The sequence below is a fragment of the Ambystoma mexicanum genome, chromosome 3p (assembly GCF_040938575.1).
Source record: "Ambystoma mexicanum isolate Mex_15411 chromosome 3p, UKY_AmexF1_1, whole genome shotgun sequence".
In the NCBI taxonomy this organism is placed as follows: Eukaryota; Metazoa; Chordata; class Amphibia; order Caudata; family Ambystomatidae; genus Ambystoma; species Ambystoma mexicanum.
Genome location: NC_090925.1, coordinates 1,079,279,266 through 1,079,303,931, shown reverse-complemented (window position 1 = coordinate 1,079,303,931; position 24,666 = coordinate 1,079,279,266). Strand labels below are relative to the sequence as shown.

At 47.0% G+C, this 24,666-nt stretch overlaps 1 protein-coding gene across 3 annotated transcripts in view; it reads right to left on the bottom strand.

Annotated features, from left to right (window-relative positions):
* Nucleotides 1-24,666, bottom strand: part of PPP2R2B (protein phosphatase 2 regulatory subunit Bbeta) — a 1,057,189-nt gene that overhangs the window by 208,168 nt on the left and 824,355 nt on the right. For all 3 annotated transcript variants that reach the window (XM_069652436.1, XM_069652437.1, XM_069652438.1), the window contains exon 2: nt 9,990-10,087. In XM_069652436.1, the coding sequence (XP_069508537.1) occupies nt 9,990-10,087 (98 nt within the window). The remainder of the gene's footprint in view (nt 1-9,989; nt 10,088-24,666) is intronic.

Genomic DNA, 24,666 nt, shown 5'->3' with positions numbered 1-24,666 from the left:
AACTACCAGAATGAATGTAGTCATCTACAGAGACACATAGAGGAGTGTGGGATCAGAGGGGAGTGAGAGGTAAGAGGGGGCAGAAATGTGTGGGTCAATACTGCATTCTTCCAAGGCTATCATCACTGGTCCCAATCATCTCTGGTCTCATAGAGTGTTTCTCTCCCCATGCGATCCACCCGCTGAATACCACTTCCCCAGGGGACTATCAGGTAGTGGTCTCACCTCCCTGGCCTCATGGAAAGCGATTCCCCCTATGGGAGCAGTGACAATACCCTGGGATTCGTCACAACAGCCAGCACACATATTGGCTCAAAAGTATTGTAAGGGTGTAGAAGTGGGACTCTGACACAGATGTGGCATGGTGGTTGGCAAACACTTTTATTCGAAAGGTCTATCACTGCCTCTGTGGCAAGGCCAAGCAGGCATTCTGCTGGCCTTATCTCTTTGCTCATGCAATTTTACATTGTATCTTGCATAATCATGTTTACCCAGCCTACCCTAGTGTTCCATACACTCCTGAGGTAGCTTTAAAAGCTCTCCCTATGCTCCCACTGTCGCTGCCTGTAAACTTTCCAGTTGCATAATCTTTGCTTCCGATATTGTCAAGTACCTTAACAGTTCCCTCTTCACGCCTCCCACCTTTCCCCTTATCACCACCTTAAATGCATCCTACAACGACTCCCTTCCTCAACACTACCCTAGTTATTCTCAAAGTATTCCTCCATCTTACCAGCTATGTGTTCTTTAAAGAGGTCATCTTGAAGAACTTCCGCCCAAAGCCTCCACGTCGGCACTGATGGGTGGTCTGCATTCACTTTCCAACTAGCCAACAAGGCAGAGTGGTCTGATAGTGTCCCACCTTCATACATAGCATCAATGAATCCTCCCACCTGTTCCCGAACTGTGAAAAGTTAGTCAATTCGAGAGTAGAGCTTATGTGGGCTCGAGTAGTGCAAGTATTCCCTCACCATCCCATGCAACCACCTCCAGAGCTCTACCACTTCCAAATCTTCTAGCAGCTTCCCCAGTATTCTGGACGCTGGTGCCAGACTTCTGCGTCTATCATCTGTCCTATCCAAACCTGGGTTCAAATTACAATTGAAGTCTCCACCCCAGATCCATCTCATCCCCTTGAATGTAGCCAGACATACATATAAAGCTTGAAAAAAGGATGACGCATCGTGATTAGGGGCATAAGTGTTGATAATACACACTGTGCTATTGTCCACATGCCATGCACAAGGACCATTCTACCTTCATCATCTATCCTAACTTCCTTCATTCTAAAGGGCACCGCCAGCAATATTATAACTCCTCTCTCGTAAGTGATGTAGGTAGTCCCAAACCTGTGACCTCATCTACTCCATATATGAGCTTGCTTTTCTGCTGCCATGAGTGCGTTTCCTGCAACATGGCAATTCCCACTTCTTTCCCACGCAGGTATGTAAGCTCTCTGTTGCGTTTCACATAGCTATTTAATCCCCTCACATTCCAAGGTTCCACCCGCAGTGTATCAGCCATATTGATACCTTATTTCCTTCTCTTCCCCTTCAAGGCTTCCTACTCGCCTCATCAATTTGGGTTGTGGTATCTCACTAACAACTCTTAGCCCACCCCACATTCCTACAGCCTCTCCCTGTTGGTGCTTCTCCAGACTCTGAAACTCCCTCACGGCCACCTTCACACTGGAGCTGTCCTCCTCCTCCCATGTCCCTCCCCTTCAATAATGCAGTGCTGTTCAACCACGCTACAAAAACAAACCATAAGAAAAGATGACCAAAACCAGAACTACATCTACTTGGCCCAACAGTACCCAGGTATTCAGGCCTAACTGCCATTCGTCCCGCTGAAGCATGAGCTGTACTTGACAGCTGGATGCCAAACGTGGCATCAAAAATATACATTCAACCTGGGGGACCCTGCCAGCCAGTTCCAAGTTGGTCTAGATAAATGTGTTCCCAGCAGACTCAGCCTGCAACTCGGCTGCGGTTCTACATCTGTTCAGTATGTTCTTGAGTACTGTTACACTGCCGCACCCTGCCAGCAACCTAGTTCTACATTCAATATCTGTTCAATGATTATTATTATTCCTTTCGATCACAGGGGCCATCTTGTTAATGTCCATCCACTGGTTCACCTCCACCGGACTTTTGAAGAAGCGTGCATTTCCATTATGGAAAAATGTTAGCTTAGATGGATATAGGAACATATATTTCATGCCCTGCTGCCTTCGTCTCTCCTTCGTGGATATGAACAGGCCCCTTCTCTTCTGTAGTTGTATGGTGTAGTGAGGGTAAATGGCTAGTGCTGCCGAAGCACGCCTGATCGTTCTCCCTTATCTGGAAAATGTCAGGATTCTCTTGCTATCCTTAAAGTTCAGGATTTGTGCTATTATAGGTCTTAGTGGCACTTCCGGCGGCGGCTGCTAAGATAAGGATCTATGCGCCCTCTCTACTGTGAATCCCTGCATCAGTGTGCCAAGCCTACCTCCTGTAGCAGCATGTTTTTGACATACGTGTTCGGGTCTCTGCCTTCTGCCCCTTTCGGCAACCCTAGGATCCTGGTGTTACTCCAACTTGCTCTTTCCTCGTCACCCTAAACACTCTCTTCCAGTGTTTTCACTTTCATCATAAGATCGCTTACACATTTTGTGGTGCCGACCACCTTGTCCACCATCGTCTCTGTGTCCCGACCCATGCCACCAATGAATGTACATCCTATTTTAGCAGGCGACGTCGTTTTTTGCTTCATCAATTCTCTCCTCAATGGAGGCTCTCAGTGTCACTATGGCCTCTAACTCTTGCTGCCTGATCCCGCCTGCTCCTGCATGTTCCCTTCGTTGCTTGGATCCAGTGCACCAGTGGAGCTAGGTTTAGCCTCTCTATGCTTGGTGAAAGCATTTATCTTTGTCTGTGTGGGCTTTGCCAGAGATGTCCAGTCCAGCACAAGTCTTGTGAGTGCAGCTACCTCACTGTTCTTGTCTTCCCCTATTGTCTCCAGATCTTCTTGCCCAATGGTTCCACCTCTGCGCTCCACCAACTGTTGCGGGCACACTACAGCTTGTGCTCCTGTCCACTTATCTCCACCGGCCCTTTCTGCTGTTTCTTCCTACTGAGTCTCTCTACCAGCAGCTCTTATTCCTTCTTGGACCCAGCCGCCCTAGTATGCTGTGCCTTATGGACCAGGCCTCAGCCTCCCATGAATCTAATTGCCACATGAGATGCACCCTTTAACTTTGTTCATACAATGTTTGATTAATTGTGTTTAAATGTTTTCTAGATGTGTCCCAATTCTTCTATAGTAGCATTCTCAAATACTCAAAGGTAAAGTCACGTATGCATGTTTGTAAGATACTAATTGCCTGGGGTGCCAAAAGTAGCTCCTGGTAGCTGTTGCTTTCAAGCTAACCAGGCTCTCCTAGACTAGATGCAGGAGTTAAATAGCTCCCAGGTCCCCTCAATTTCGAACCCTGCCTTGCGGCTGCCTTCTCTCTGACAACAGCCACAACCCCAGGGCCGCAGCTATTACTGCTTGGCTGGCGAGGCTTTCTCTCCCAGCGTCTGCTCTGTCTGCTAGCCTTCCGGTCTCAGCCGTGCAGATCGGGCACTGTGCTGCAAGTGCAGTTTCCTGGCTCTGCCACCAGCTGGTTGCGTCGGCACCTACAATCCTTCACCACGACCCAGAGTCTGCGCCGGCCCTCACTCGCTCAGCACTGCCACGCAGGCAGCCTTCTGGCTCTGCTCTCTGCTCAGGACTCTTCAGTCTTCACAGCTGTACTCCGGGTGGTCACTTTTCAGGGGCTACATGCAGGGGAATAGATGCAACACCTGCTCTCTCTTTAGACTTCATAAGTGCCTTGGGAACCCTTCATCAATCAGGCCTCTCTACTGCAAATGTCGCTGTCCCGAGGTGGAGCTTGGCACTCTGCAGGTCCTAAGCTAATGGCCTAGGAACATTGTTGGAACATTGTTGCATGTCTCCTGAAGAGGGGCTTGCGGGGAGCCTGTGCTTTGCTGCTGCCAGGAGGTGAGACTACTAAGCCTGGATCAAAGTTACTTCCCTTCTGCACTTCACCTGCTGTGTCCTGGGGGTGGGGGCTCCTCATCATGGAGTGCTTTTGGCTGCTGTCTTGGGTGTCGTGCCATTCCTGCTGCAAGTCTGCTGGAACAATACTCAAAAGCGCCAATTGGAGCCACCACCTTGCTGTACCAAAACACTAAACCTACTTCAGCCGCTGCGTCTGCGACCCCTGAACCCTCACCAACGGGACCAACCACAGAAGTGGCTCCAGTGATTCAGGAGAGGGCGCTTGCAAAATGGAATTTGCGGTTTGAGTGCATATACCACTGTGAGATTGACCCAAAACACCTCTTAGACCAAAAAGTGAATGACTTTCCCGTTCCCCGGAATATGTAAACCTCATCTTGGGAGGATAGCTCAGGGGCAACGTGCTCACCTTGGAAGCAAGACGACACGGAGCACCACAGGTTCGATCCCAGAGTCTGCGCTTAGAAACCTCTGGGTATTAAGGGTTTTATAAATAACCTATCATATCATATCATATCAACAAAAGAAGAGGTTTGCAAATCAACCATTGAGGCCAAACTGCTTGTAACGTAATGCAACCAACATCAAGACGTTTAATTAAAAAGCCTTACAGAAACCACGCAAAAACTTTGAACATCACAAACGTACACCTCTAACAACTGACTGACATACTCAACCCCTGCAATGGGCCGCCCCGCTCCTCAAGCAGCCTTTGTAGCAGCCTACACTTATCACCTACAAAGCTCATAGGCCACAGAGCACTTCCGATCTGCAACCTCAAAGCTCTGCACTCTTTGCCTTCCCCTCTCCTCCCAACTAACCAAACCCAACCATTCTCTTCCAGATCCACCTTAGCAGCTGGAGACCATGCAGATGACAGCGGTGCCTAGTAGAAAATCCTAATTACATAACATGCTATGAGCGAGCAGCACTACACTATGGTGCCAGGGTGTAATCTGCTACAGAGACGTGCGCTGCACTCTTCCCAGTTATAAGTGGAGGAGCGTAGAGTGCGACTGGGTGCTGGATTGCCCATCCTCTTAAGCCATTCTTGCTTCTGCTGCCACAGAGTGAGAACCACGAACCTGAATCAGCCAAGCGATAATAAAACACTCTCCAAGAGAGCGCTTCACCCAGGGCCTGACATTGATTCAAAGCCCGTATTATTTTCACTGCATTTTTTGCCAAAATATTTTGGTCGACAAAAAAAAAAATCTAAAAATATGGGGCTGGGGGTAAGGCCCTATAAGGTGTAGGGTGGGAATTAACAATGGGGGTGGAGTGGTATGGGGGGGGACACCTCCCACCCCCCAATAAAATCAAAAAAGGAATCTACTACGAGTGTTGTACATGTCACCAGAAGCCCTTTTGATTACGTCGGCTTTATGCTCATGGGGCCAAGTCACAGAAAGATGACAGGACAAAATCCAAGGGGTCACCCTAGCGCAAACAGCTGTCACCATCGCAACAGGCGAGACCAGGCGCAGTGCAAACAGTCACACACCGAAGCTCCTCCCTTTGGGAACTGGGAAGCCACTTGATGAGGAGCAGGCACCTTCTGCACCCCCCGTCGGCGGGGTAACCTGTTCCAAGCCATCCGGACGCACAGATTCCCTTTGGTGACGCGCTCCGACAGCAGAATGCATTCCATGTGGCCCTGCATGCTGACCTGGCTTGCGCACGTGCACGCAATCCGCTGCTCATCGGCAACACTGACCTCTAAGCATTAACATCACACATGCATGGAAAACACACCATGCGATTAGCTCGACATAAAAGGTAGCTGCTCAATGCTGTATGTTGCTAGCATGATATTGCTCAATCCACGTCACTATATATCTGTTCTTCTTAGTTAAATTATCAAACTACATTCCGACAGGGTCTTGGGTGTGACCTCCAATCTCGCTCTCGCTTACACTCAGCCCGCCGCCGACTCTTCCTGCAAAATTCCCTCCAACCATTCTCCCACGGAGAGCCAGTTGGTCCCCCTGGCTCATCCCAACACCTTGCCTTCTCTCTCTGCAGAGGCGCCAAAGTCTCCCTCAAGCAGTGCTTTAAGTGGGGTAAGAAACTGAGGGGGGCCCTCATTTGAGGGCGTAGCCTAAGACGTGATGGGCATGGCCTAATTGGTGGGCGGGGCCTAAATGCGACATGGTAAAACTGGGGTCGGGCCTACATTACTAAGTACATATTGTGTAGCAGACTGCTTGCTACATGGCTTAAAGTATAACAAATCAAAGCTCAAGGGGATTATTTATTTATGTGGTTTACTGCACTGAACATAGCTTATCTTATTTGTGAACCAGATTTTATGCTACCCATGCCTGCCACTTATGCTGTTCCCATGCATTTTTTATAGAACAAAAATTGGCAATAAGGGCACATTGGTAGTGAGTCACATTGCAAAAGAAAACATTGCAAAAGAAAAAGAAAAAAAAAGTTTATTTGCCAAGTGGCATTTTAAAATTCTCATTTGCAACAGTTAAATACACCGCAAACCACTTGTGACAATTAGAATTTTCAGGAATATTGAAAAGTTAGGCAGTGACAAAGGCAGTATTCTAATGCCATAGTGGGATGTTATAGCCCAGGGACAAGGCCTTATCTGGTGTATTGGCCCACACTCAAGTAACAAGGGTAGGATTTGTCAACACCCGATTGAAGCCCCTCTCCCATTTTGTTATGAAATTAGAATACAGCAAAGTCCCAACCATGAGTCAAAAACGAAAGGTGCTTTGTACATTGGAATGGATTGTACATTGGAATGGATATTGTGAAAGTGGAATGTCGGCTCATGGACATACAGTAATTAGCACCAGGAATAAAGATCAGAGTGTTAAGGGCCATCATTGTGTGAAACAAATCCGGTATCAAATCCGGTATGGCATGCCAAATGCAGTAATTAGCACCAGGAATAGAAATCAGGGGAACATAAATGAAAGGAAATGATCATCAAGGGTCAGGAGAATGCTTCATATTTGTGCTAGGCAAAGGAAAACTACCCAACATAATGCCCATGTTGCTTCACACAACCAAGATAGTCCAGAGGACCAAAGACAACTGAATATCAGGGCGCACCAGGCTGGTTCACAGAGCCACCATGAGGATACTGCTGACTTCGGTGCAACAAATGGTGCAATGGGAAAATAAATGGAAGAAAATGCATGCGATCCCATACTTGCCAAACCTACAGATTTAGGCTACTGCCTTTTAAGCAGTCCTACCGCCTACAGATTTCAGTGACAGATCCTACTGCTTTTTACAGTGGCGGCATGTAATTTTTGTGACTCTAAGGCAGGCTACAGGACAAAGCATGCAACACTTTACTCTGTCTATACAGTGGACTGGTAGGTGATTACTTTAATTAGACTCAGACCAATCCACTGAACTGACCGCTACTTGACTCTGTCCAGCACTCTTGCCGGGACAACTCTTAGGTGAACCACCAGTGAAAGCAAGTGGCAGAGTGTAACACCACCAGACAGCATCTGCTGACAATTTGGTGTTAAGTTACCATTCACAATTATTCAATTTTTACATTTCAATATCTTTCCATGTTGTGCTGTTTGCATGTTTTGTATTTCCCTGTGATGTCATTGTTATGGGAATTATTATTTTTGAAACTTGAAAAATCCTACACATCTTTTTGGTCACAGAATGTTGGCAAGTATGCGATCCTCCTCGCATGCGAGGGAACAAACAGCAGAATGTTTGGAACAAGGAAAATAAATGAACGAAAATGCGTGCGAGCCTCGCACGCATTTTCTTTCATTTATTTTCCTTCCCGGGACTCTAACTTCCTCTGGTAACCCTCGCGAGGGGCTGCCAGAGGAAGTTAGTTTCCAAGGTGCTCTTCCGGCAGCACTGCAGCAGGCAGCTGTGACTGGCAGAAGTGTCAGCCAGTCACAGCGTCGCTCAAACTGTGACTGGCTGGCAAGTCTGTCAGTCACAGGCTTGCCTGACTCTGCCATGCCTGACCTCTTGATGGGCGGCCGGCGGACTCATCTCCCGTCGCGTCTGTGGCGGGAGATGCACCCGCCGTGGCTTGGTGGGATCGGGGGGCCCGGCAGGACCCCGGCTCAGTCTCACTTTTTGGAGACTGCCGGGGCCTGGCCCCGGCAGGCCCCGGCCCACTTTAAGCACTGCCCTCAAGTCTTCCAGCTGACGCACACTCCTCTCTGGACCTTTGCTCCTTGTTCACTTGCTCTCTGAGCTCACCCGTACACCGCGCATTTTCAGCTGACTGCTGGCTTTTTACAGCCTTCCCCTTTCTGCCTTGAGGGTCCCTGCTGCTGCAGGTGGCCAGGAGGGCAGGGGAGTAGAGGCCTGCCTTGGAGGCACTGCCTTGGAGGCAAGTGAAAAGGACCAGGAGGGCGTTTGTGGGGGAGAAGGGAGAGGGCTCCCCCTCCCCCCAGGGCCTGGATAGACCAGCCTGAACTCTGCCCCCACTGAATTGACACGGCATCATGACCTGTGGGAGTAGGGAGTCTGGGCTAGGGAGGTGGCGGCTCCCCCGACGTTTGAGGGAAAGCTGCACAGGGATTCCACCAAGACTGCAGGCCCGCATTGAACGTTTTGTAAAATAACAACTGAAAAGCTGTAGGATTTGTCTTGTGACTCCTTGTCTTGTGACTCATTGAGGCCCTGCCACACTTAAAAGGACAAGCAAAACCTTACAATTAGCCATTGTTCCCACCTCGCAGGGGATGGTGTGAGAATCCACTTATATTGCAGATAGAACTGCAGTTTTAAAATAAGACACATTCACTAATACATCACTTACTGACATAAATAAAAAAGCACGTTCTATTTGTAGTGTTGAAGGTTAACACGCATTAGCCATGCGTATTCTAATCCTTCGGTTTAATAAACATTTCCCTGTATAGAGAAACTCCCTTGTTAATGCCATACTAAACCACAACCAACCATCTACTATAAAAAGTAAATCTCAATAATGCCTTATCATGCATATTGATATATCATGTGTCAGGCTACTGTTATTTAACCGCCGTTTTCCCTAGGCATTAGGGTGCAAGCGGGGTATGCTCCAAGCTTGCATGTGCTCATCTCATGCTAGAGGTGGTTGCGCAATCTAGGCCAAGCTCTCGGAGGGCAGTGGGGGGCTTTCTGATCCTTGGTAACACATGACCTTACAAAGAATACAAGCCAATCTAGGCAGCTGCATGTGTTACATAGGGTGGTTCTCTTTAATTCACAGAATTTTACATGGAACACCTTCCAAATAAAATTAGGAATTTACCCAGAGCTCCTTTCCTCTTTATGCATAATGAATGTGTTTGTTTACTCCCTGGGAGGATAGCTCAGAGGCCATGCGCTCGCCTTGGAAGCAAGAATACCCAGAGCAATGCAGGTTCAATCCCCGGGTCCACACTTAGAAACCTCTGGGTATTAAGCGCATTATAAATAACCTATCATATCATATCACGCTTTACGTGGTCTTCTGTCCTGGGCGCTCTCGCTCTTCCTTTCTCAACTCTGGTATCCTGTTATGCTGAGTTGTTAACGTGCCACGAGATGCTTTACTTTCCCACACGGTGGCCTGGATTGCATTTTACTATCCCTAAAGCTAGTAAGCTTTAGGGATAGTAGGATTAGGGATTGGAGGGCACGGCAAACGTTTACTTTGGGATCCAACGCACGGGAAGGAAGGGTTAACATAGGACTCTCTGGTGTGTGATTGGTGCATTTCCTTTGGAGTTCCATCCCTGATTTTGCATAATTTATTGTTCAGCCTAGAGCAACACAAATAGGTCCTTCAGCACTAAACACTAGAATGTCAATATCCCCGATTTGTTCAACCACCGTTGTATTTCTATCACACAACAGCAAAATATTCTCTGAGTGAAGCTTAGAAATAGTCACAAATTCAGAGGTGCACTTGGAGTGTCACATGGACATGCACAATCAGTGGTACTTACCTCCTGCTCACGCTGGAATATCACGACCCGTCCGCCCTTGTCCCCCGTTGCTAGTAATTCTCCTGTGTGGTTGAATTCTACGGTGGAGATAATGTCGGCTGAAAAAAAAAAAAGAATACAATCCAATCAGTATGGATAGCTGACCATTTTCATTTTGTAAAGGCTACTGTCGGCTAGAAACTGTGAACAGCGTCTACTGGTTACCAGGGAGAATGCATCGGAGAAGCTGATGCAAGTCGGATACTTGCTGGAGCCGCAGACACAGGTGTGGCCGCCCAGGGCATATGCCATGAGAATGCAGGAGCATCACCAATCTTTGGAGGGAAGGGACTAGAAGGATGAATGCGAGGTTGGGCACAGACTGGAGCATGTCTTTAAACACTCATTCTGGGGGGGTGACACAATCCTAAGTGATATAGAAGGGCTACAAAAGTGTTGTCCGAATCGAGTAGCAAGAGCGGCAAAAGGAATGCTATTGAGATTGTGGAGGTCCCCGTCTCACCAACATAAGTGGAATTGTTGTGTGTTCCATTTCTAACATCCATTACATGAAGGCCAGCCAGCTCTCAAAAGAGTCAAGGAGAAGCTCCACCAAAAAAGAAATGGGGCTCGGTCGCGACTCTGGCTCCAGCAGGTACCGGACTTAGAACATACCGATTTGCTTTAGGATGGTGAATAAATGTGACCCCTGCATTACCTGACAGGGAGACAACGCAAGCTGGACTGCAGAGGTTGCCAGGACTGCGACTCATGGGGCATGTGGAAGGGGGGGAAATGCTTAAAATGGAGGGTACATTCATGGTAGCAGTCTCTCTGTTATATCATTATGTTTCTATCATGAATTGGTTGTCACTTTGAGAATTACATTTAAAATACAAATCTTAATAAAAAGAAATAAAGTTAATGGTTTTTACTGCTCTCCCACTTTACATGCCCTTTACATCCCATAGCTGGTGGTGTGTCTGAGCTGAGCTCACCATAAGCCTTGTCTCACAGTTTAAAAGGTGCTTTTCTGTTTACTTACTTTCCTGACGTATATGTCCCTCAGGCCAAATGCAGTAGGTCCTCCTTGACACATGTTCCCAGACTACTTCTTGTCCTACCACTGCTTTCTGTGCTATAGGCGTCATATCATCCTTAAACTGTTTACGACGATAGTCAGAAAATATAGTATTCTGTTAATGCCACAGACTCCAGGGTTAATGCGACAGTTTGTTTACTACGTTTACATACATGGGAAGCTTTGAGCATCCCTGGGTTGCTAGGAAAACATCAGAAAAAGGGACCGCCTCTTGTGATAGCTGCGTCCTTCAGGTGGCGGCGAGCAGTGAGTTCATCATTGGAAGTAGTTATTTTCTCGACATGATCAGTGTATGGAATTCAGGGTCGGAACAAGAGGGAGCCGAACTCCGGCAACACTTGTCTTGTCGGATCGCTGCCTTGTTCCCAGAGCCAGGGGCTAGTGCAGGACACTCACAGAAACTCCATTTACCATTGCTTGTAATTTCATGTATGTATTCTATGTTTGAGATCAAAGGACTGAATGAAAACAAAAACAAGCATTGGCAACAAGGAGATCAACGAGCGGACCTCAGGACTTCAAGCTGTGACGTATAGTGGCTGTGTACGCGTGTTAGCTGTGGCCCAGTTGACACCTCTATATTATATGTCCCCCACCACCTGGGTGTACAATGGAACCACTCGATGCTGGGATAGGGAGGGGAGAATGGGAGCATATCGTTTTAAAATGTGGATCCCGGATGGCAAAGCCACTGACAACACCCACATGTGCCGGTGCATATGACTGTACTCATCCTCGATATGCCCCATGGGAGTTGCAGTATGTGCCATTTCTTACACCGTGCACCCATCAAGTACCCTCACTCAGCCAGCACCCTTCGCACTTGACACTCCATAGAAATCCTTAGTCCAAAAAAAGAATTCGCTTTTAACACATTAAAAAAAGGCGGGCTAGGCCAATCCACACCCACCGTGCTCTGGACCTCAATCCCACACAGGGCTTTAAGTGGACTGGGGCTAGCTGGGGCCGAAACCTGGCATGCTCAGAAATCGTATTCCTAGGCGGGGCCCTGCAGGGGCTCACTAATCTCCCCTGGCAGCTCTAGCTGCAAAAGGACACGGCTTGTTTTGCTAATGCCTGAAGCTCTCGCTCATGCGTGTGAGCTTCAGGGTTCAGGAAAAAAGGCCTTTAATCCATAATGCCGTCACTGCACCTGCAAGGCATCCCTTTTAGCAAGAGATGCCTGTGGGAAGGTGCCACCATTATGGAAGAAAGGTGAGGCCTCATACCCAGAGGCCTTTTTTTCTAAGGCCTGAAGCTCTCCCTCATTCTCAGGCTTTAGGAAAAAGGCCTCAGCTTCCGGCTGCCTCTCTGTTTCAGCCTTAATGGCGACGCCGCACCTCCCCAGCCTGGCGAGAGGGCAGCACCACCATTAAGGCTCTGCCAGACAGAGAGGGTTCTGATCTTCTACAAAAGGCTAACTGGCAGGGGTGCCCCTTCCCCCTGCCATTGGGCCACGCCCCCATGATGAACCCCTGCTCATTTTCCAGTGCCACTCAAGGCACTGCTCCCACCACAGACGGAAATCCCAATCACCCTCGCAGTGCAGGCCTCCTACAGAATCCCACACAGGAACATGCTACCAGACATGCAAGAATTGCAAACATATCTGCAATCCCTATAGCTCTTCTCTCGGGCTTTTGCTGACAACCACACGTGGGTGTCGTGGAAGATTGCAAAACCAGACAGCCATAGATATCCGACCAGCTGCTAGAACTCGGCTTCCAAGCAGCTGGAAACTTTTCAAAAGGCAATCTAGTGCAGATGAGATCAGCGCCCAAGAGCTATTTTTACTGACGAAGGGGATGAGGTTTAAGAAGCACAGATTATCCCACAGGATTACAGTTAATCCGATTTGTTTAGAAGTGATGGGCGCGACGTCTATTTTTACCAGCATTTTTACTGCGTTTATTGCAGTCTTGATCTGATAGTCTATTTACATGGCGCCTATGCACAATGCGTTTCAAAGCGCTTCAAGGCAAGGGAGGGAACAAGGGAAAATACAATGACATTCTTACAGGCCATGAACAGTAAGGATGTGAAATTAACCATCATACTCGGCCTGATGGCATTTCAGATAGTGCAAGAGCGAAGACATAGATGAGGAAGGGAGGTGGAGAGTCAGAAGGAAATGGAAACAGGAAGGCACTACCGTACTAGGCCTGATGACATTTCTGGTAGAGCCGGAGAAAAAGAAAAGGTGAGGGAGAGGGGTGCAGAAAGGCAGGGGAGGAACAAAACAAGCGACTATCATACTTAAGGTGGTTTGGGTGTTTTAGGTGATAATGGTATTTGGGAGACAGAAGTGATTATCCGTGGCAAACCTTTCAAGCTAAAGAAAGCTCTGGCAAACACTTAATTTTCTGATTCATAACTAAAGAAAATCTGACTTTGGAAAGTACCATCGAGAATAGGCCAATCAGTGCAGGCAAAATAACTAAAAGCAGACCAAAGGGAGTCATGGAATGGTTATCAGAATGTTAAATAGGCAACACAGAGCCTACCAGATGGTTTGCCCTACAGCTCCCATCCGCCCATGCCAGCATAGTCAATGGTTAGGTATCATGGGAGTTGTAGGCTAAAACATCAGTAGCAACACAAGTTGCCTACCATCCACAAGTTGCATGCCATCGAAATAGAGATGCGAAAACTACAACAAATACGTTAAGCTACAGAAGTTGGGGTGTGAGCATTAATGGGGAGGCCTGGTGGTTTCCATCAGTTGGAGCGATGGGAATTCTATATGATGTTTACACTTTAAGCTACTTCAGATAATGCAGAAGAAACTTGACCAAAAAAAAAAAAAACACTGTGGAGACCGGGGCTTCTCTGAATTGTGGCCGGGTTGCCCTTGAAGCTATTCAGGGAAAGACTTATGAATCAAACAGGAGAAGAGGTTCTAAGATGGTGCAAGGCCTGCACGAGAACTGTTCTAACAGGAGCTGCCAGCGCTTCAGTAGAGTTGGCATATGGCAGACAGCAAAGGGAGAGTGGGCACATGGCAAAGGCCTCATCACGACTTTGGCGGTAACCTTTAAATCTGGCGGTCACGCTATTACCGCCGGATTTAAGGGTCTGCCAAATCAGGGCTTGGGGACTTTGGGAAATCCGCCGGCGGTAAGAGCGCAAATTTTCCTCATTGAGCCCAATGGGGAATGGGGCATTCCCGAATGGGCTCAATGGGGAATGGGGAATTACATTACCGCCGAACTTGTGATCCGGCGCTATTACTGCCGGGGAGTTCGGTGGTAGGGCTAATACCGCCAGCGGCAATACCGCCGGCGTAACCGCCAAAGTCGTGATCAGGCATCCATCCGGGGTATAAGTACAGTGGAAAAAGTATTGGCGGTCCGGTGCTAGAACATGGGGCTTGTCAGAAAGGACTGGTGGGGTAACTCTTCCAGTAGCTTATATTAGGCTGCTAAAACCATTAAACCGTGTGCACCAAAACAGGCATGATCAAAAGCAGAAAAAAGAAAGGAAAGAAAAGGCAGGGGAGAGAAACCGGGCTGCAATCCGACTGCAACCCGCTAAGATTGAGCTGCAGAGGGAGCAGCGTCTACACTGTGAAAGAAATCCTGGACACTGGCCCGGTGGGTCCTTCCTTCGTACCACCATCTAGGAGTCTTATTCTCTACGCTCTAGCTCGCCTTGGAAGCAAGATGACATGGAGCAACACAGGTTTGATCCCTGGGTCCGCACTTAGAAACCTCTGGGTATTAAGCGCGTTGTAAATAACCTATCATATCATGTCAAGTGAGACGCTGGTAAAGAAAGCTACATGAGACCATACACGCATGATACAGAGGACTACCCAGGAGTAAGACGTTCGCCATGCACAGGATGTATGATGCTTAGACTCGTCTCCCAGCTCTTATCCTTCAGGATAAATTGCCACGGAAATGTACCAAGTCCCACTTTTCATGGCCATTAGCCACTTTGCTGCAGGATCTGCGCCCATGGAGCCGGGGGGGCTAATGTGCCCGCTACATTGTCAGAATGGCTCTCACCTGCTGTGAATTTCATCATGCCAATCTACTCGATGTCCGAGGACTACCGGGATGCAGAGTTTTTATTTGCTTTGCAAATGCAGCTGATTTGGTGTGGAATTGAATTTGCCCCAATGGAGCTTTTGTAGCAATGTGCAGCGCATCCTTATTTCACAGAGGATGAAACACCTGCTTCCGTTCCGTTAAAATCACCAGGCGGGAGGATTGATTACAGGTGCACAGAATGAGGAGGAAATTGGGGAATCAGGAGCCTGACCATTTGCTCATTCTAGCCCCAACCGACTGTCGTATAATAGGCGAGGCTGAAGGCGGAGTGGCTCGGCTCCAGCAGCACAGGCCTTCCAGAGGCCCATGCTAGTAGGCCGATCCTCCTCGAAAGCCACCGCTCAGCCGGTCTCTGATCTCAGCACTTCTTGGCCATCGGTCACACGCTGATCACACTCTGGTTACCCACCATTATCCATCAGACTCTACACCATGCGAAATCACTGCTCTGCCCCAAAGAGTTCAATTTATAGACCCTTAGTTATATTCCAGGCTTTGTCTTTCGTCTTTTCCCACGGTTAAGCCTGGAGACAGTTATTCGATTTAAAAAGAGGTTATTATGAGAACCCTTCCCTTACCCTTTACTTTAACATGGACAAGGCTGTTTGCAGAGCCGCCTTAGGGCAGGGCGGGCCGGGCGACTGCCTGGGGCCCCATGCCCCCGCAGAGTGCCATTAGCCCCCACCACGCAGCTCGGGGGCATCTTGTAAGTGCTCCCCCGAGCTGGCGTAGTGGGAGAAGGCAACAACTTAATTTTCAGGCGGTTGTACAAGGGCTGCCAAAATGTTACTACAAGTAACTTTGACTTACTCCTGAGTTTGACCTGGAGGTAGTTATTCGATTAACAGACGTTACTATGAGTAACTTTGAGTTACTCCTAACTTGTAAACAAAAAGGTGCGTCCTATTTAAAATGTTTAAACGGGTATGCTTAATTGGCATGCTATGTACGCAGCGTCTAAATTACAAAGCGATTGTGCACAATTGCATTTAGTTCTACCAAAAGGCCATAGGTGAATAGGTTTCCCATCTTGGAGGATTATCTTCCCAGTAACTGCCAATGCTCGCAGAGCCCGTGCCTCCAACTCCCAATGCTAGCAGAGCGCGTGCCTCCAACTACCAATGCTCGCAGAGCGCGTGCCTCCAGCTGCCAATGCTCGCAGAGCGGATGCCTCCACTGGCCAATGCTCGCAGAGCGCATGCCTCCAATGGCCAATGCTCGCAGAGCGCGTGCCTCCAACGGCCAATGCTCGCAGAGCGCGTGCCTCCAACGGCCAATGCTCGCAGAGCGCGTGCCTCCAACGGCCAATGCTCACAGAGCGCATGCCTCCAATGGCCAATGCTCGCAGAGCGCATGCCTCCAACGGCCAATGCTCGCAGAGCACATGCCTCCAACGGCAATGCTCGCAGAGCACATGCCTCCAACGGCCAATGCTCGCAGAGCGCGTGCCTCCAGCTTTGAAGATCAATCCGCTCTTAGCTGATTGAAAACGCAATCCATTTGTTTGTATATTTTGGCAGCCATTGTACGTCTGCCTGAAAATTAAGTGAGCTTTTTTCAGAACTACATTTTTAAAAAGCCAAGTCTTCAGTGCTAAAAAGAAAATGGCCGCGGTGCCTCTGCACATGAATGCGGCTGCTGGGGGGCTCTGAAGGTGAGATCATGAAAGGGATTTTACCAGAACATGGCTCTTTTATTTTCTCTCCTTAAAGCCATATGCATTTGTCCCACAATAAACCTCCAAAACATTGTTACGAGCCATTGTTCTGTCACGTGTGCATTTCTAAAACATGTATCCACGAAGGGTCACTCGGAAGGGTTTTTAGTCGACAGTGTTGCATTCTCGCCATTACAGTAAAGATATAATCAATTTCGCACCTTATAAAATGATATTTATAGCTGTAAAATTAACGTTTTCTTTTTCCTCCTCTGCCAGGTAGTGCCGCTTAAAGGATTTAAGAAAACATGTGGACATAAGGGAGGACGTGGGTTAATCTGAGCGCTGAATTGCAACTGTGCCAGGAGCTGCTAGGCAGATTGAGGGAGTAATGGCAAAGCTGCACTGCAATCTTGGTGGGAAGTGGGAACCTCACACGAGTGCACCAAGATTGCCTTGAAAGGACCCTTGGCTTCTCCTCAAGTAGCAGGGTCTGCGTTCAAAGCTTACTCTGAGGGAGTTTATATGGTGTGTAAGGAAATGGCAATCACTCAAAAAGCTATACAGTTAAGAGAATATTCACACATGGGAAAGGGCACTCAGCCATTCAGGTGGCCGGGAATGGTGCGTGCAATCTGCAAGGGACCGCCTGTGCGTTCCCAGCCACCTACAGCATTTCTCCGTTTATCAACATAATTTGTATCTGTGGTGTCCCCTCGACCCACTCCTCTCTTAGCCCACACGACTCCTGCCTCCTTCGGCATGCCCGCCCACCCTATACTGCCCAACCAGACTTACCTGCATATATTGGGGCCTCTTCCGGGCAATTCCATCTAAGTGTGGCACATGCTAACATTGACAAATCTGTCTAAGTGTGGCACATGCTATGTTTCGCAATTCCGTCTAACTGTGGCACGTGCTAACATTGACAAATCCGTCTAAGTGTGGCACATGCTATCTTTCACAATTCTGCTAAAGCGTGGCACATGCTATCTTTCACAATTCTGCTAAAGTGTGGCACATGCTATCTTTCACAATTCTGCTAAAGTGTGGCACATGCTGTCCTTCACAATTCCATCTAGGCGTGGCACATGCTATCTTTCACAATTCTGCTAAAGTGTGGCACATGCTATCCTTCACAATTCTGTCTAAGTGTGGTACATGCTGTCCTTCACAATTCTGCTACAGTGTGGCACTTGCTATTATTCACAATTCTGTCTAAGTGTATCATGTGCTACCTTTCACAATTCCATCTAAGTGTGGCACATGCTAACAAAGACAAATCCGTCTAAGCGTGGCACATGCTATCTTTCAAAATTCCATCTAAGTGTGGCACATGCTAACATTGGCAAATCCATCTAAGTGTGGCACATGCTATCTTTCACAATTCTGCCAAAGTGTGGCACATGCTGTCCTTCACAATTCCATCTAAGTGTGTCACGTGCTACCTTTCACAATTCTGCCGAAGTGTGTTACATGCTGTCCTTCACATGCTAACATTGACAAATCTATGAAGCATCTCAACCTATGTGAGGACATCACCACTTTACAATATTGAGCAAAAGAGGCGGATTGGCCATTGACCGTATCAGTCTAATGTCTAACTGTGCACCTGCATTAAAGCCTCCAGGGCTGGAGCCTGTTGATTTAAGACATTTTCTCTTTGTTAGGCACCCCTCGCCCCTCCTCCAACTCGCCAAGTGGATTTCAAGAGTGTGCCATAATAATGAAAATGTATGTTGCTCACACTGACTAAAGCCAAGGGTCTCCAAGCAACCTGCAGCATTTCTACAGAACGGATCTCAGTGCTGCATACAGAGGAGTGTTAGCAGTGCAGGGGGGGTTTAGCCTTGGCAGGCTAATTGATTGCCATTTGAAGGGGGATATGGGACTCTGGAGCTAAATGGTAGGCATCGGGGCTGGATTGGCCTGATCCTTTTGGTGGGCATCCACAGCCTTCATATTTGACTCTGCTAATTAACCTTTTGAGTATCCATGGCCCCGCCCTTGGGATCCCTGCGACTTGGGGGGTGGGCGGAAACAGGACGCAAATTAGGATATATAAATAAATAAATAAATAAAAAGCAGCTATATTTATATATTATTTGCGACAACTCCTTGTTTAGCAAACAAAATTAATATTATTGTTGTTTAAACCCACCATAACATAACCTTGCCCTATAAGACAAAACAATTCATTTTTCTGGAGCAAAAAGCCTACTTTTGAGCTCATTTGCATACCCACAATGCAATACTCCATGGCTCTCAACTGGCGGTTGAGTTCCAGGGATGACTGCTAGTTTGCACTGTGACATGCAAGGCTTGTTAGCTGAAAAAGCCTGTTCTACTGTAAATAGGGCGATGGCCATCACGCTATAGTTAAAGGGAAACCTATGAACCATTGGATTTGTCCAAATTCTATGGCTAATACATTTTGACCTGCTGAATACATTAACATGAACATTTTCAAACAAATGATTCGTCCTACGGTCACCAAAACTGGAACGTTTTGTGTGAATCAGTCCAAAGGTTTTAAAAATATAAAGTCAGAAAAACGTTTTTGACCCTTTTTCATTTGTTTTCCCATAGGGCAAATGCACAATTTGTAGACAGCCACCCAGCCTAAACCACTTAATAGATTTTCACCAAGTTTTTTTCAAAAGCATCAGGAAACGTGGGACTGTGTTCTTTTGTTGGCTTGGCAAAAATCTGTCCAATAATCTTTACAAATTCATTGAAGAGCGGCGTGTCCCAGGCCCTGAAAAGATAGCCGCACCTCCCATGGTGCACTGGGTTGTATAGGAACATAGAATATTTAGAAATTACAATCTGCCATTTTTTGTCACCTCTTTTCTAGTTGTGGAGGAACAGGACCAACCTGTAAAGGTATCAGGCCTTGTGAAGCATTGTCGCTGGCCAGAGCCAATCCCAGGTCCGGCTTCAGGTTATGTGGACAGGGGTGAATCAGCAGACGATGCCTCACCTGGCCAAGGCAACCAAGAGGTCCCGCTCACTCGTGCTTTCACGACAAGGTAAGATACCTCTGTGTTCCCCAGAAAAAGTCACCATGAAGTAAGTCCGCTAACTGAACCCATACACCAAACCCACATATCAACAATTCATTTTTGGCCAGTTTTTTCAACATTCAAAACAAACCAATGGATGGGTTTACACCAAATTTGTGAAGGCGCTTTTTGGACCAGACTCTCGCCCATTGCGACAATGTAATGAAAATCCAGGTGTTCAAAATGTAGGTGTGATAGCAATGTAGTCAATGTAAGGTACGGAGAATACACCCATTTCCATCCACCCCTGCCATCATTGCCTTCTCCCTTGCTGAGATAGTAAACAAACTTTCCAAAATATGTTGTCTCAGGTGAAACTGGGAAATTGTTGTGCAGATTCGTTGAATGGTGCCAAGCTCGGGAGCTGCCCAAGCCTGCTTTTTCCTACGGGAAAGCAACTTAATCTTAGCTACGTGTTACCATTGCCGACCCTGATAGAGTTATATGTACAGTCACTCACTAATGAAGCAGTGCAGGATGAAGGGCTTTCCGAGTGACAGCCAAGCCACAATACCAGAGGCTGGCTTTTCCCTTTAAAAAAAGACACAGCGTAATGTAATAACCAAACTGAGGGAGTAATGTATACTCATGTGCTCTGTGGTGCGTGGTGGTCTCATATTATGTTCCCAGTGTATTTGGTCTTGTCTGCAGTAGAACATCTATTTATTGTGCCCCCTCCTGCTCTGAAAAATGCTTGAACCATTAGGAGTGTGTGGGATTGAAAGGCAACAGTTTCCATGGCAACCGCCTCCTCCACGCTCAACACTTCACCTCCCTTTTCTGAGGCCCATCAAGGGCCCTTATTGCTTTCATGATAAATATATTGAAGATTAGGGCTTATTTCCTTAGCGCAGGAACTGAAAGGGCTGGGGGAGGAGGGGTGAAAAGCTCCATCTCTCCTCCCCCACCCACTGCTCCCCGTGGGGGACGGAAAACATATGTAGGCAGATAGGATCTTTTACCGAGAAATTAAAAGAAGGACTTAATGGCTTCCCAGCATAGTTCCTCTCCGCTGCCTATTGGAGAAAGATGACATCAATCAGGACGAAGCAGCAAGGTTAGCAATATAAATACGCCACGCAGCAGAAAAAGAGTTCCTCTCGCACCGATGTCCTAACAAACCTAAGGCATTCCAAATTCTGAGAAATCTTACTGCTATTTCTACGTAAACCAGGATTTTATGCTATTAGTGCCTGGGTTTTGCGCGATGCGAACATTACACCTTAATGCTTATTCAGTGGACTCAGAGCAATTGGACACCTCGAGAAATGCAAACACGGCAACATTCAGGAAATCTCTTCGTTATTAATTGGGGGTTTGTGAGGCTCCAGCCACTAGTGCAGTCTTGCCGAAGTGCCGCAAGTGGGGGCATGGGGCGAGGGAGCCTGAGGGGCAAGGTATGGGGGTTCTTTTGTCTGCGGCCTTGCAGCATTCAGTGTGCATCAGGGAGCAGGTGGGGCAGTCGGCTCCCTTCCTGCCAAATGCTGGGCTCCACAGAAGCCCGAATGTACCTAGATTCTTAGGAAGTGATGGCAGCAACCAAACACAATGACGTCCTAGATTCTGGTTTCCCCAAAAACTCCAGTACTCATTCTAAGACTTGGCATGTAGCCGTACTCCCGCAGCCGCTATGCCCTTTAGCATTTGCGTATCTTGGCATTTCTGGCAATCATGACAATCCATGAGACCTTCCTATGACTCCTTGATGCCAACGGACAACACCCTGGCCAGGTTCACGCCCACTGCCGTTGCCCGGGGGTATGAGGGGGCGGGTGGGGCAGTTAGGGGTTTAAAGGAGGGGGATACTGCCCTGTAATTATTTCTTTTCAAATATTCAGATACAATAATACACAGAAGAACGTCTAAGCCTTACATCAACGATACAACAGCAGAATCGTTAAAAAATAGCACTATATACATAAAGCAAACCCGTACATTACCTCACCCCCCCAGATCCATTCCATAATCCAACCAAGACTAGTACAAATGCAAAATAACTTCCCCAAATCTTCCCAAACATTGTGCATTTCTTTTCTCTCCTATAGCTAATTTTCACCATTTCAGCCAGCTTGTGCATCTCCTCAATCCAGACATCAATCTTCGGAGCAACAGCTGATTTCCAGCCAGTAAGAATCCATTTCTTACCCACCATTGCACCATGGAATAGCCATTTTCTTTTTTACTAGTCGTCATGTCGTCAAGTAGTTCATCATTCCCCAATATCAATGTTTTAAAATCAAAATCTATCGTCTCCTCTAGTACCTTCTCGCCCATGTAAATAAGGGGACGAATCTTTATTTTATGGATATAGCACGAAACAAAGGCCCTGAGGCATAGAGGCCTTTAGAAAATCCAAGATCCAACAATCAAGAGTACGCCTGTTACATCATGAGGGGTGGTGATCTTATAGCATGGGTGTTTAGTAGAACAGGGTGGTTTTCAGCCCTCCTTTGAAGACAGATAGTGATGTACATGCTCCCAAGTCGGGCGGCAGAGCATTCCAGATTTTAGGGGCTGGGAGGGGGGACCCTGCAGCCCTGAGGTGCAGTTTGACAGGTACCTAGGCCATTGCCCATAACACAATGTACACGAAAGGAGATCCTACTACTCACAGGGAGCCAGTGTAGAGCTCTTCTGGCTGCGGACATGTGATCTGTTCTGCGCAGCCCTTCCACAAAGTTCAGTTTCTGTTCCCATTTTGGCCTCGAAATCGTCTGGAATTTTTTGTGAGAGCACAATTTTACATAACTTCACTTTTGGGCAGGTGAAAAAATTCGGTGTTAGGCACACAATCAGGTGCCGGCCACATAAATATAAACGCATTGATCTGAACAGGAAAACTTGGGCTGTCCTGTTGGAAAACAACTCCCCACCCCCCATGCTTTCTGATGCACTGGAAAATACTAATTGATGGATGAATGACTCTCAAGCGTAGCACAGACATGCGCGGTCTCCTCTGATAACAGGAGGCAGGCCTACACCTAAAGAGTACACCACTGTGTGCAAGCCCATCTCTTAGGGCGGAATGAGCAGAACGGCGCGTCCTTGCTCCCACAGAAAGCCTAGCCGGGCAAAATACTTGCAGATGTGGCAGGTTTTAATGTGTTATCTTGCTACCATACCTCGATAGAGGCTCCTGCGGTGATATGTTCAAAAACGGCTGTGAAGATCCACACATTAAATAGTGGAACAGTGAAATAATGATTTTAAAGGGGGGGGATACGGATAATCATCGTTAGCATTGTTTAAATATGGAATGCATAACTGTTTGAATATAATTGAAATATTATTTAGCTTTCTTAATTAATTTGTAATTTATGGATTCGTGAACTTTGTGTCCACTAACACTTTTAGACTTTGAGGTATGTAGATAACGATACAATGTCCTTTCATCGACACCCGTTTTTACAATAGGTGTTTTTCAGGGGATTTTTTGCCGAAAAAATGTTTCAATAATTTTTTGCGGTGTGGTAGTCGGGGATAACAAAAAAATAGGAGGAGGACAGGGGTCTTGTGGGGGAACCCCCCCAGAAATAATTCGTAAAAAATGTCGATTCATTTTTTCGGCAAAAAACCTGTAGTGAAAACACCAGTCTTAAAACAGGTGTCAATGAAATGGCATAGAACCAAAGATAAAAAAAGACACATTTTCAATTACATATTCTGTGTAGTAAAGTAAATGTTTTCCTTTTGCACACTTTTCACCTGTGGATTTTTCCCCTTTTTCCTTATAATTGATTTTTTAAACTGATTCAAAAGAGTTATTGCTTGCTGTTTATTTAGCTGAATTAATTCTGTTCACTTAAGACATTTTTGTTGTCATTGTAGAAAGGTTCCCTGGTAATGGTCGCCTGGAGCAGTGTGGGTAAAGCACCACGCTTTGCTAGCTGTGTTGTCTTATTACCATCGCAGAGAGCATGGAGGACATGGCTGGAGGGCAGCAGTAGAGAGCCCACGCCACTGTGCTGAGAGGTGGATTGTGTTATAGGGAACGTGGGCCAGTTCGAGGGTTGTTGGCCCTACCAATATTTCAGAAGAATCAACCAACAAAAAAAAATAAAACATTCTCGGAGAATTGCCCGCTCTGGTTTCGTTACGGCCCTCAGTGAGCTGAACATGTACTCACAGAATGTCCACATAACCCTGACCATCAACTCATATACACTCAGGCTTCCATCAATGTGTGCCCTGAAGTATTAAAAATAACTTTTGACACGTTGGATATAGTAACAGTGTCCAGTCATTTCGTCGAAAATAAAAGATCGAATGACCATTTGGTCGAAAAAAAAAGTCGATTTTTTTTAATTTATTTATTTATATATATTTTTTCGTTTCGGTTGGTAAAAAAAATAATAAAGAAAAAGGGGGTTGGGAGGGAACCCCCCATAAAAAAAAAAATCGACCATTTTTTCGACCATTTGGCATTCGACCAAATGGCATTCGATCATTTGGTTTTCGACCAAATGACTGGTAACCTATAGTAACATGACACTTTCCAAACAGTTTATTTGTCCCATGCCCCCCAAAACAAATTCACCCACTAAACTCATGAACTGTAAAATGCAGTATACACATTTCTTTGTTTAGAGCAATCACTGTATGTTCATATAGACAGAGGAATCCCAACGCACCTGCAACATAACCCTCCAGCTCTATCATGTGGGAACTCACTGCTTTCTTGGGGTTGTAGTCTTGGCTCGCATCAATAGAACTACCTGTGTTATAGCAGGCAGACGCACAGTGTAACACAGGGGCCTCAGTAACATGGAGCCACCTGCTCACCCTTACACACACAAATACTATGCTTAGTCAAAACCTG